The sequence below is a fragment of the Gracilinanus agilis genome, chromosome 4 (assembly GCF_016433145.1).
Source record: "Gracilinanus agilis isolate LMUSP501 chromosome 4, AgileGrace, whole genome shotgun sequence".
NCBI lineage: Eukaryota > Metazoa > Chordata > Mammalia > Didelphimorphia > Didelphidae > Gracilinanus > Gracilinanus agilis.
The window spans coordinates 81,060,045-81,074,259 of NC_058133.1; the positions used below are offsets into that span (position 1 = coordinate 81,060,045).

Consider the following 14,215-nt stretch of genomic DNA (forward strand, 5'->3'; position numbering starts at 1 on the left):
TGATCGATATTGGAAGAAAGGGCTGAGGGAAGGCAGGCACACAAATCTATTTTGGGTGGATCTGTGAAGCAGTGCATCCATTCAGGAAAACAATTTGGAATTACACTTAAAAAGTAATTAACATGTACCTGCTCTCTAACTCAGAAGTCTCGCTGTTGGACATACATTCCAGGGATGTCCAAAAAGAAAAGTCTCATTTGCATTGTTTGTGGTAGCAAAGTGGATGCCTATGGAAGGGGGATGGTGGAGAATGACTAAATATATTGTAGTACATGAAAGAAGAATTCAAAAAAGCATTAACTTCTATGAACTGAAACAGTGAATTAAGCAGATCCAAGAAAAACTGCTCTACACAATAGCTCTTAGTAGCATAAAAGAAAAAAACCAGAATACTGTTTGGCCCAAAGAAGAGAAGATGAGAAAATTCACCTCTTGCCCTTCTTTACAAGTGATGAGAGACTATGGGTGTGGGGCATTTCATGTTAATTGATAGGCTGATTAATTTTGTTGAATCATTTTTTGCTCCTCTCTTGTTATATTTTTTGTTACAAGGGATAATTTGTTGGGTAGGGGGAAAGGGAGGGATACATTCAGAAACTAAATATAAAACCAAAAGGAAAGGAAAGTTTTAAATGAAAATCATTTCATATTGCTTAATTTTAAAAAATTTAAATGACAGTAGAGGACAAGGCTTCCTCTTTTGCTTCCCTCCCTCCTTCTTGAAATCCTGCCATGCCACGGTTCACTGGATATGACACACTCAAGTTAAAATAACCAGATTAGGATTTAATGATGAATTATTGATGAATTGTATTAATGAATAATTGAATACAAATAATTCACTGATGAATCTGTGACCCCACAAATGCAGACACTTCCCCCAGTGGTACAGAATGCCCCCCATCTATGCCCAACCAGTTGATACTACTCTATCCCACATTCTTCCAAAAATCTTCCACATGGTGTATATGGCAGTTGGGTGGAACAATGGATATAAACCATTAGGCTTGGAATCAAGAGCACCCAGTTTATTTCTCTCTCCGGACATTTTACTGCATGATCCTGGGTAAGTCATCTAGCCTGTCTGCCTCAGTGTCCTTAATTGCAAAATAAAAATATCATCTACCTCCTAAGATTTTTGCATGAAATTATATCTCTTTAAAGTACAGCACAGAGCCTGGCACGTAGTAGGCACTTCGTTTTCCCTTCCACTTGGACCTTCTGTTAGTACTCTCCACTTTGTATGGAAATTGCAAGAGCATGTAGGCCTTCCCATTACCCTTCACTCCCCACTTATTTTCTGGATAATTCATCTCCTCACATCACATCCCGCTGCACTGACTCCCTTGCCCAATTCTTCAGGGGGAACATGGTGTATCCTACTTTTGCCCTTGCGTGCCTTTGAATTCAGGGATCGTATCTCAGACCTGCATGAAAGGCATGTAAGTTGAAGATAATTTGTTGAATTTGAAAGAAAACTGGAAGTCATTTACTTACAAAATGACTGAACTCACTCTGAGGTGACCTCAGAGGAGTTTAGTAGTCGTTTAGTCCAACAGGACTACATCTTTTTCTCCAGATTCAGCATGCCGCCTTCTGACCCGTTTCGTAGACATGCCTCAAACATATATTCCATGTCCTTCTTCCTTCAAAGGCCCGCTTAGGTGCCACCCACGCCATGAAGTCTGCCCTGTTCTACCTTAATGTGTTTCCTCTCCGATGCTCCTCAAGCACTTTGGTCCTCTCTCTGGCCACATCACCCTTCGCCTTGTTCGCAGCTGATCTGGGTTGACACGGAGCTATCCCCACGGCCACTTTAAAGTCCTCAAGAGCGGGGATGGATGGTGGCTGTTGGCTTCCATTTTGGCACACTTGGCCCCCAGCCTGGTGTGTCGCACATATTAGAAAAACATACAGATAAGGATTGGATCTGTGATCTCACAGGATTATAGGACTTGACCTTGAAAATGTTGCAACGGGGAAATCAACAGGGCTGGGTGATAAGATTGGCAATGGAGGATGGGAGATAGTGAGGAATTGGGGAGCAATCTGAAGAATGGAAAACACGGTGTTGACCTCTACAGTAAGAGGGAAAGTAGGAGAGGGTTGAGAGTTTAGAAGGAAAAGGATACAGCAAAAGAGACTGAGAAGATATGGCCAGATGGACAAGAGACCCCCAAAAAATGGGGTCCTGAAAACTTAAAGAGGGTATCAAGAAGAAGAGGGGGATTGATAGTGTTGAAGGCTATGAAGAGGTCAAGGAGAAAAGGGTCTGGGAAAAGGCCACTGGATTTACAGACTGCCTTCTCAAGAAGGTTAACCACAAGGGGCGTCAGAGGGGGCAATAGAGATAGGTCAGGTGGGGAGTTTTTTAGGATGGGGGAACACAGGCATGTTTATAGAAGCATGCTGGGATGAAAACCAAGGGTCCGTACCAGAAACATCTGTTAGAAGATTTTCAGAAGAAACAGAATAACAAAGAACAATGGACTAGGAGTTAAGATACCGCATTTCTAGTCCTGGTTTTGCTACTGACTGTGTGGTCCAGTGTGATCCAAGTCCCTGGATTTAATCAGTTAACACCTGATTTTTATTAACTACGGTGACAACATTCATCCTGAAATCAGAGACTTTATAGCAAAAATAGCCAGTCTTACTACCAAAGGGTAACCACTCTGAGAACTACAGTGCTAGGTCTCTAACCGTATACCTGGCTGAGGTGGTAGAAATGCTTTTCTTTTACTCTATATTTGGAGTTTAATTAACTCCACAGGAAGTTGTTTAAGTCTGAACTAATAAAGGAAATCTGATAGGAACAGCAGGAAAACCTCAAGCCAGTAGCAAATATATGGCAATTTTCTGCAAGTGATACAAGAGAATACTAAAAATCAAAGGAAAGCTTGATTAGAATATTTACATATTTTATTAAATCTTTACAATCGGCAATTATAATCAAATACACAATTATATATACAAGGATTATATACATTTCTGCCCAGACTTTTACATCACAGTACACAGTTTTCCTTAGAAATATGATATACATTTATCACCAAACAGTAAAATCCAACAGTAGTGTTACAGCACCTGTTAGTACAGACATCTTTTTTCATAAATTACATTTATAAGAAAATATACGGCTGTAAATTGGGCTTTTAAAAATGTCTTTTATAAAATCTGAACATACAATATTTCATTCACAGAATGTTTTTTTTCTATGTTCTGACTGAAGCCTTGTGCATAAAACAAACTATTGGAATATTTACTAGGTTTCTTATCCACCCCCACCCCCTAAATTATGAACAACATTTGACTAATGCTGAGCTTTCTGCTGAGTTGGACATCATTGGGTTTGGTAGGAGAACAAATGTCAATTGTAAAACAGTTACAAAATGATAAATAAAAGTAGACAATAAATATCTTTAAGAGAATAGGAATAGACTTAAGTTAGAGAGTAATTTTAAAACTCTCCCATTTGAACTGATCCAGTATTGTAAGGAAAATGTTACAATGATCGGTTCCGAGATAAAAACTATATTGTCATTGGGAGCCTATTAAACATATACCCAGCAAACCCTTCACTCAACCACATCTGATAAATTACAATTCTTTTATACTTGGAAGCTTCAAGGAAAACATCCTGAAGATCGGTGCTAATGGTTTAGAGAACAGTTGTGAGCAGGCTTAGACTCTAGTTGTTTCCTTTCTCTTAGGTAAACATTAGCTTTTGAAACTTGAAGATACCTGAATAAAACCATCCCCTTTCATTTCCTGCCCTTTTCCTTCCCATCTAACTTTAATTTTCAGGTTAAATCCTTGATTCCAGGTTTGTAAACATTGTGCAAATTCGGATTCCTGGTCAAACTACTTTTATGGCTCTGGTGATCACTTCAGCTCACTCTCCAGGCAGTCAACATTTAACTGAGGTAGACCAGATGTTTCTAAATTCAGGATTTTAAAAAAAAGTCTCCCAAATCCAGAGGAAACAATTAATATATACGAGTATGACCCCCAAAACCTTACTTGATACTGCTAGGGTTTCTTCTCACTGAAATAAAAGACTACTTAGTGGCAGTATGTTGAATTTGTTTAAATCCTAATGCTGGTAAATTATAGGCAATGACACAAGTGGGCTCCAGGAGGTGAACGCTTCCTTACTATCCTAAGGAGAAGTTTAACGGTTGCCCTTATTTCCAGGAATCGGCTCAATCTGTCAGGGTTTTTATTTGCTTTTAAGTGACTCAAATCCCTAAGTGAGTGAACAAGTTCCTTCCAAGACCAAGTGAACAAGTTCCTTCCCAAACCTTAAGTACAAGAAAGAGGTCCCTCTGGTGGCTGCCTCTGCTCCGGGCTCAGTCATGGAGCTCCATCACCCCTCACTCACTGGCTTTGATCTTATTTTGTAAATAATTTACTTTGTTTTTCTAACTTGGAAAGCATAGACTCAGGAAGTAATGGCTCTAAGGTACAAAAATGAAAGCAATGCATATAAGGCTCTCATAACCAAAGTCTGGAAGACCATCTGCTCCCCCTCACCAAGTCCCAGCCTTGAAATCAAGGCAAGTCAAGTATTATTAAGCTTCAGCTAGTTTGGCAGTTTGGAAATCAATATTGACAGAGCACTTAGACATCCTCCATTCTTCTGTGGTATGAAGCTTTAGCTTCACATACCAAACTTCACATGCAGAAAGACTACGGAAAAAAGTCTATTTTGGAGTAAGACTTAATTATGGGCCAACCAAGATCTTATTTGCTAACCATTTCTCTTTAAAGTAAATTTGTATTAGATTCCATTTACTCCTGCCTCAATTATGTTTACATAGAATTTTTTTAAAGCAATTACTTCCCCCCCTTACAAAAGAATACACCATTTATCTGGAATCTAAGTCACGCTGTACATGAATATACATAACTACAATGCTATACAGCTATTCCGATTAACAGCTGCATATACCGTTAAAAGTTCACCAGTACCACAAAACTGTACATAAAGAAAAAGTCATTTTGCCAAATGATAAAAGGCAGGTGCTGGGTGGGGGTTGAGGGTGGGGGTGGTGCAAGCCTTTCTCATAAGCTTTTAGATTGATTCAAAAATGTTTGGAAAGGATTACAAAATGAAGCCATGATCTGCTGCTAAACAAGATGTCTACAGAAATCAAAAGTTAATTAACCAAACACTTAAAACTTATTAAATGTAGCCAAGTATTAGATTGCCACAAAATAGTTTTCTCATTAAGGTACATGTTAGTTGCTATTGTATGAGTTTCTTCATAAATGACCACAGATAAATTTTCTGGTACCCACTCAAGGGAATATTTATAAGAAAAACATGATTCAACAGAAAAGGTGAATAGCCCTAATTGCAACTTTAGAAAGAAAGCCTTCAAAAGAAAAAAAAATACCAGTTATCCCTGGATTTATATATCACCACCATAGTTTTATCATGGCTCTAATAAGCTGGACAAATGGAACAAAATGGATTCAGTTGTTGGTGATACTGGCCTTATGGCTCAAATTGCATACTAAAAGTGTGAGATATTTATTATAAGGCTGATGATGTTTAGAGGTAACATCTTCGAGAGGAAATGAACTGAAAAAAGACTTGTGGTCTAGTCTACAACAGAGAACAACACTATCGTTCTAGTGTTACTGAGTAGTTATAGCTTTTTAAGTTTTTACCATGGCAGGCCCCAAAGGAAGTTTGTATTGCAAAACTGTATTTTTTTTTTTTTTGGCCCTGTTTCCCAAGAGTACTAAGCAACCATTTTCCACAGCACATTATAATGACCTTTTTTGCCTGGTCCCACTGATCAGCTTCCATGCAGAGAAATTCACTGAGAAAGCACATTAGCTTCACCTTTGGTTTGTGTAAAGAGGGCAATGTTAAGAAGAACCCAAGTCACCTTGTTCATTTGTCGATGAAAGAAAAAAGTGGATATAATGAGCAAAAATGTTCTTACTATAAACATATTTGCTTTGTATCGAACTACCAATTGTAGTGGTATATGTAAGGCAGCACAATCCTGAATGCTCATAGCACTTACCTGCCTTTGCTTTCAAAAGGCAACCCGATCTCGACCTCCCAAAGCTCTGGTGTCAGGAAGTAACGAGGGCTATTACATTAACCGAATGCATTCACGCTTCTCCCTTTCAGCGGCTGGGTCAACCCAATGCCCAGGAATGCCCATTACTTATTCCAAAATGAGAGCTAGGCTATCACTGTGTTGCAGAGCTGCCATGTTTGGAAGGGAAAACAAGCTCCCATTTCTTTCTAATGGGAAAAAAAGTTTTAAACAAGGCCAATCCTAACATAGCATGCACTGGATTTCTAGGATCTTTAAATAATCCAGTCAGAACCTGGTTGCTCATCACCATATTTAACAACGCCCACAAAAGAGCCTTCCTCTGCATTAGGGTCTACCTTAACCAAAGTTCACCTTTTTTTCCTTTTTAAATACCCACCAGGAGATTTTTTTTTGTGAGTCATAGTTCATCTTTTTCCATCATTTCAAATGCTTCTATATCTTCATTCCAGTCTGCTAATATGGATTCCATAGGCTGGACTTTATTATCCCAGCTTACATTAGGGCTAGACTCTTCCTCAGTTTTTGATTGTTCTTGAGGCTGGTTATCTAATTCTGTACATTCACTGTCATGGATTGTAGTCTCATGGTTTTCAGTGGGACAGGAATCTTCTTTGGAAGACAAAATGCTAGCTCTGTCCACATCAGCAGGAGATACTGATTCTGGTTGAGATATGGGAGAACTTTCTTCCATAGACTCCTGACTGACCAAACCGATGTCCTGAGAATCTCCTGTAGTCTTTTCCGATTTTTGATTCTCAGAATCATTTTCAGAAGACTTTTGTTCCGTGTTGTCTACTTCTAAATCTTTAAAAGAATGAAAAACAAGCTTCATGAGACTTACAAAGCACAAAATAATACTACTACTTTACACTGAACATCCCCTCAAAAGCATACTAATTTTTCCTGTGATAAAATTTTAAAAAGCCAAAAGGGCTCAGAATAGACTCAGGTCAATTCTATTACAATTAATTAATTATGTTACATTAATTAATAATGGAATCATTAAAATATTTAATATTATTTCCTAGCTAAGTTCACATCAAAAATTCATTACTTATAAAACTTAAAAGGGTCAACTAATGGATTAAAAAGGTTGTTTATGTTGATATCAGTAAAAAACCAAGAAGTAAAAAAACTGGTAAAAACATACAACACTCAACCCATCCCCTCCAATAAGAAAACTCTGTCAAAACACTCCAACTGAAAGACCTAGATTATTAAGAAAATCTCAGAAAAAGAAAACAGCCATATTTATGACAGTTGTAATAATGTGATTTTTTTTTAGTTAAAATTTCCATTATAATCCAGGTTTAATGAAATAATATTTAGGAAAGCTTAAGATCTCATAATTTTACTTTTAAGAGAGAAATAAAAGTGAGTATTTTTGAAGGGTGTTCTACATTCAAGAAAGGAAAGAGAAAAATCTATCCCTGCTAAGGCAGTTAGCAGTATTATTATTAATAATAAATAACAGTTAACATTTTTATAGCACTTGCTATATGCCACTGTGCTAAGTGCTTTACAATTATTTTATTCAAGCCTTACAACCCCAGGAAGTTGGCACTATGATTCTAAAACTGAATTCTATCTCTAATTTATAAATTATATCACTCATTCTCAAATCATATGGCAGTCTAAAAATGAGATTATACTTCTAATTATGCTCAATACAGTAAAACCTTAATAAAAGGTATAAAAATATTTTGAGTGCTCTAAGAAACAGCACTGAAATTCCATCTGTGACTTCTTGCTGTCTTATGATAACAACAAAAGCAACAGACAATGTTATGGAGAAACAAATCACTAATAAATGTTTAATTAGGAAAAATTTAATAAATAAGTTCTTCCTTGGGACTTAAGGAATATAATAATAATTTATGTCTCCTTATAATAAAAACTCAGAGAATGGGATATTAAGAAAAGATGCAACAGACCACACAGGGATGTTTTCCTATTGCTTTCAAAACAAGGGGGAGAAACATAACAGTGACCCATTCAAAACTAAATTGATAATTAAGATACCTATTTAAAATTAGCATGGCAATGTTGAATAGTATAAACTTCAAACTATTAAAAAAACTTAAAATTTATATTGTACTTTATGATTATAAAGCATGTTTTCTCACATGAAACCCTGGGCAAGTATCTCCATCCTCATTTTAGAGGTAAAGAAACTGAAGATCAGAGGTTAAACGATTTGCCCAGCACAGAGTTAGCTCTGGAGAAGGAATGTAGGCCTAGACCTCCTTAAACAAAAACAAACCCTATGTTGCCTATCATTCATGTGATCTGAGGGAGTCTGAAAGTAAAGTCTTCAAACAGGCTCCATTATAGTGGAGATGACAGATATTAGAATGAACTTAAGTTTCACAACAGAATATCAGAGTAGAAAGGGACCATACAAATAAATCAAAGGACAATTTTGGCTCCAAACTGAAGTTAGTTTAAAATACCTTTGGTCATGCTACGTCATTTAACCACTCTCCTGTAGTGTTTTTGTTTTGTTTTGTTGCTATATGGATAAACATTGAGCTATAATTATACTATAAGCTGTTGCTGATTCAATTCTGTAAATGTATGGTTCTAAAAAGGAAAGTAATACTTCAAAATAAAGATTTTCAGGAACAAAGAAACTCTTAAGACTTAAAAGGCTATTTTACTATATAGGGAAGTATTGCTTATTCCTGTTAATAAATAGATGTGCTCACATCAACCCTGAGACTATAAACACACTACACAGTCAATTCTAACAAAGACTCATTACCAACCTTTCCCAAACCTGAAATCAGCATAACCTTTTGAAAAATCTAGCAAATTGCAAAGCTTAAAAAAAAAGTATAGCCAAAACATTGACATTCATACATAAATGATAAAACAACATATGCATTAGTGTCTATTACATGGAAAGAGATTGATGACAATATTAGTTATATGTCGTTTTCATCTAAAAGCATATGTTGTTGGATAAGTAAAGTGTTGTTCCCAAATAAGGATGGAAAGTGACTGAATTATATATAGCCAGAGGTTATTATGGCATTTTAAGAATTTAAGTATTCAACTTGGCATATGTGAACTTGAGGTTCATTCATTCAAGATACTTACTGCTATCAAAAATGTAGTTTGGAAGCATTTTACCTTTAAATATTGTTGCTGAAATCCAAAGGGCAGCAGAAAGGGCAAGGGGAGAAAGAAAATGCATTAACTAATCATAAGCAAGAATTAATTCACCTAAGTTTGAAGCGAATGAGTGAATGAAAAAAAGGAACAGACCCAAGATTTAGAACAAGTGGCCCAAGAAGTAAATCATTACCCTCTTATAAGCTTAGAAAACCACCGTCCTGTTCATTCACTGTTATATATTAACTCTTGGAAAATATCTGAATTGAAAAATCATTTAAGATTTCAACAGAAATAAATTTCTGACTAAGCCATGGCCAGATCAGCATAGAGAATCTAGTTTAAGAAGGTCTCACCTGAAAAACTACTCAATTTAAAAGCTCCATATGGGTCTCTATTAAAGACTCTGGAGCAATGGAACAATCACAGAAGTCGATAATTACAATTCTTGGCTGGCTACAGTGAAGGGCAATAATCCCATTAACAGGCCTTATACTAAATCTTTAGTTCCTTATATTCGGAAAACTACCTTTACCTGAATCACAACAAATGCCCTGCCCACTTTTCCTGGATTTCCCCCTCTTAAGGAAATGGGCAAACATTAGGGATGACATCATATGATATTAAGATTTTTGATTTATAAAGCCTTATCTTCAATGTTTTTAGATTCTTAAAAACAACTTTAGACTAAAATAAAGAGCTAAATATGCTCAGTGGCATTAAAGTATGCTTTGTTTTGGATTTTAGACAAACTATTTGTAGCTGTAGCCTTGTTCTTAAGGATTACTCTTGAGGCAAAGCTTATCAACAGAGTGAGTGCTACCTTTCTATTATGAGAATCTATCAGTCATTTGATAAAATGGAACCTTGTGAAAAGGAACGACTATCATACTGACTATTTAAAATTCATCTTGCTGGCAGAAAATCAAAGGACAAAAGAATTCTGAATGAGAAGTATTCAGTGAAAGTGAACAAGGAGTATTCAAATGACTATATTTCCCTGTGTTTGCATCACGGTATCCTTCTTTTATGAGCACATACATATCAAAATACTGAGACTAATATAAAAACACTGATGAAGACTATAATTTATATAATATCCCAAAAAATTCAGTTAAAAAAACCAGAAGGCAAAAAATCATATTTAATCTTATTTCAAGCACCAAGATATAAATACAGTTCTTTAAAATCTTTTAAAATTGTATTCTATAAAGAAAAATACTGCAACTTACTTTGTAATCAGAGCTAGAGTGGATCTGGATAATAAACTAATGATTTTTCCCTTACCTCGATCTTTTGCTTTATCAGAGAGAAGCACTTCTACCTCCTCATATTCCTTTATTGCATCCAATATAATATTTCCTTCTTTGTTGAATAAGAATAGCATGGGGATTGTAATGTCATCTGTATTCTTTCCATCACCAGCCATCTGGAAAAGAGGGGCAGTATCGCTACTGCTCCCCTCATTGTCATCTATCCAACGATAAATACAGTAAACTTGAAACCACTTTTCCATGAGTATATCCCCACCACGATTTTTTGTCCTTAATCTCGTATATACACCTGAATTATGCTGTTATGTCATAAAACATCATAACTGTTAGCTTAAAATTGTCTGGGCACCAAGGTTCATCGACTTTCAATTTATTTTTTTCTAGTTTCCACTTTCATAAAGGACAGAGTAAAATGATTCTGCTCCCCTCTACCCAACCATCAAAAGACTGACTGATAGACTGATCACCATTTTAGAGGAAGGACAAGAGGGAAAAATCCAACGGCTGATTTTCACATTTCTTGTAGCTGTCCTTGGAAAGTCATCTTATTTTTCCCGCATTCTAACTCCCGACAACAGAAATACTCTCAAGCTAGGACACAAAAATGCTTTTCATTTCTTTCCTAACTCCTTGTAACAACTAATATAGGATTATAGAGAACATGTATGAAATAAAATAACCAATGAAACCTAAATGTTTTAGGATTAACTAATGTTACACTTAGCAAAAAGGGAAAAACTTTGCTAAATTTTAAAGGTTTTCTTAGGTAATTAAAGCAATTCTTTAAAAGAAAAATGAGTATAAATACTTGATATTTTATAGTCAGAATCAAGCAGTTTCATTTATATTACATGTATAAAATTAGCAAGAAATTAAATTTTCTGATGAAAATAGCCTCAACGAGGAATAAACAAAGGGAAAAGAACATCCGATTAAAGAGTCAAGAAATCCAGAATGGAGAGACAACTCTGCAACTTTGTGTACCCTTGAAGTCAATTAAGTTGAATCTCCATCTTAAAAATGAGGTGGGTGACCCAGAAGAGATCTAAGAGTTTTCCTTGTTCTCATAATAAATAAAGAAGGTGGAACAAGTCAATATATGACATTTCTAGGGAATACTTAATAAACAAATTCACTTTTTCCCCCTTGAAATGAAGTCTTCAAATTTGATTCTGAAAAAAATATCTATTCATCCTGATTATGGATTGTTTAGTAAAAAAATGAATTTAAATGCTTTGTACATGTTTTTAAGCTTGAGTATGTACAAGAATGGCAATACTGAGAGTGGAAAGAAAACAAATACTCTGATAAAAATCAGACTTGTTAAAAACTAAGGACTATGATTGCTGAACCACTAAAATGACTCTCTGAAGGACAATGGAAAATGATAGCAATGCCAAGAGAGGAGAAATGCAAGTGTCTGCATTTTTTTTTTTAATGAAGAGAATGGATTTTGCAACAGAATTTGCCAGCTCTAGGACAGTGAACCTAACCCGGACTCCTGAGGCAAGTGGACACTAGAAAAGGCCAAACTGATTCCAGCTTCATCTGGAATAGGGGGCTAACTGACCACTTCCTTTCCTGACCAGGTCACTGACAGGAAGATCAGGGAATATACCAGATAGATATGGACTCAATCTCTCCTATTATTCTTGTAAATAGGACAGAAATCCAGAAGCACAGCTGGATATATGTGGAAATGGTAAAACGGCCTGAATTAAAAAGCAGTCAATTTATCACCTACTCTCAATTAGAAGGAGGCTTTTAGTGGTGTGTCTCAGGGATTTGTCCCAATCCTATCCTCTGAACACTTTTCATCAATAACTTGGGTAGGTATAAACATGGTCTGCTTATCAAATTTGCAGGTGCCTAGAAGGGACGGTTGACATGTTGGGAAGCAAGATCAGAGGAAGCAAAGAAAAGCTAGATCATCACTCTTTAGAGTTGCTTTAGAAGGGATTCTTATAAGATCCCATTCATGTACTCCTGCCTGCTGTTCAACGATACCCAACTGGGCTAACTGGATCCATTAAAATCGATGTTAGCTAACTTGGCTTGGGCTCATAACACTGTACAGCAACACTCTTGTTCTTCTGATTCACTCCTCCTTGTACTTCCCCAAGCGGCTGTTTGTCTCACGATATTCCCTCCTAGAGCCACTTTCCCTTCCCTCTCTGCCCATAACAAGACGATAGATTCCGTGCTATCCCTCCTTTTTGCCTAGTTTTTACTTCAAAATCCATCTATGTCATTCCATTCTCTGCCTCTACCACAGCCTATAATGAAAAGGTCATCTTTCTCTTTGCCAAAGCCAGTCCCCTCCCCTTGTATATACATAGCTCCAATCTCCTATCTCTTACAGAAGCTTGTTTCTTTCATCATTTTTCCACCCTTCAAACATCCAACCTCTCTTTAATGCCTGGGATCTTGCCTAGGCACATTCCTAGAATCCTTCAATCCTTAAAAGCACAGTAGTTGACCCTACTATCCCCTCAAACTATTGCTCAAAATCTCTCTTCCCTTTTACAGAAAACTTACAACCCAACCACTCAAATGAAAACTGCTTTTTTTTCCTGTTCACCAAACTTCAGGCACCCCCTTCTCTTTATAAAGACTGATTGTGTGAAATTATTTAGGGGACTTGGATCCCATGCACCCTAGTGTCAAGACATAGGCATCACAGTCACATGGCGTGTCTGATACCCAGACTCCCTGGCTCCCCCCATCAGGGTGGATGTCCCAAGCATCAATGTGCCAGAGCCAACACAATGTTGCTATGAAGGAAGGAGTGTGTAGGTTTTAAAACGAGTTGAGGAAGTGGAGACAGGCTTTCTCCTTACGGCTGTATCAGGGTCCCTGGGCTGGTGTTTTTCTCTCTGCTCCTGATCTCATTTGTACATCTCTGGCAAATAGTGGCCTGAGTCAACTAAATGAAGAAGTCAGAAAGGCTAAGATCTCTCTCTTTCTACCTCTATTAATCTCTTTCTCTTTATTAGTAGATGCTTATAAATCTGGTAATAAGCCTCCAGATTAATTTTATATACAACATTATATGGGTCCCTACAATTTGATTCCAACCTACATTTCTAAAGACTTAATTCACACTACTGCTCCGGAAGCATTCTAGGTTCCTGGATTCCTGGCTATTCCCAGAATGCAGTATACCACCACCCTCCTATTATGGTGTTTAAGAATACTGAAGGTTCCTAGACAGAAAAATTTTCTATTGTTAAAATGTTTGAAGATGTGCATTTCCCTCAATGACCACTGCCTATTTAGGATACAGCTGAGATATTTGTTCTTAGAGACTACCAAGAGAAATTCCACTATAAAATCAACTTAAACAAAAAGGGGAAGTTCAATTTATAGGCATGAAATTTTATTCTAGTTCCTAAAGGAAAAAAAGTCTTTAAAATTATGTACTTGACTGTCTGGCAAAGTAATAAGGAAAAATTGCTTACCAATAACAATGCCACCAATTGCTCCAGCTTTTTGGATATTCCGAGCCTTTTCAGCAAACATACACTGGCCTCTTTGCATCAAAGCAATTTTCCCCATTACTACCTCAGGGTTAGTAATCTCTGAACAGCCATTGTATGGTTTACTGCTTGCAACAAATCCTCTTGTCTATTAAAATATACAATGATTAGAAATATGGTTAGAACCCAGAATTTTGATTCTCCAAATTACTCAAGAATAATCATTAATACAATATTTGAGACCTCAAGAAAAGAATTT

General features: G+C 36.5%; 1 protein-coding gene across 1 annotated transcript in view; it reads right to left on the reverse strand.

The window, feature by feature from the left end:
- Positions 1-2,904: 2,904 nt before the first annotated feature.
- EDEM3 (ER degradation enhancing alpha-mannosidase like protein 3) overlaps positions 2,905-14,215 on the reverse strand; it is a 63,155-nt gene continuing 51,844 nt past the window's right edge. The window contains exons 18-21 of the mRNA XM_044676899.1: positions 13,939-14,104; positions 10,491-10,676; positions 9,189-9,236; positions 2,905-6,890 (exon numbers count right to left, since the gene is read on the reverse strand). Coding sequence (XP_044532834.1) covers positions 6,484-6,890; positions 9,189-9,236; positions 10,491-10,676; positions 13,939-14,104 — 807 coding nt within the window. The 3' untranslated portion in view covers positions 2,905-6,483. The remainder of the gene's footprint in view (positions 6,891-9,188; positions 9,237-10,490; positions 10,677-13,938; positions 14,105-14,215) is intronic.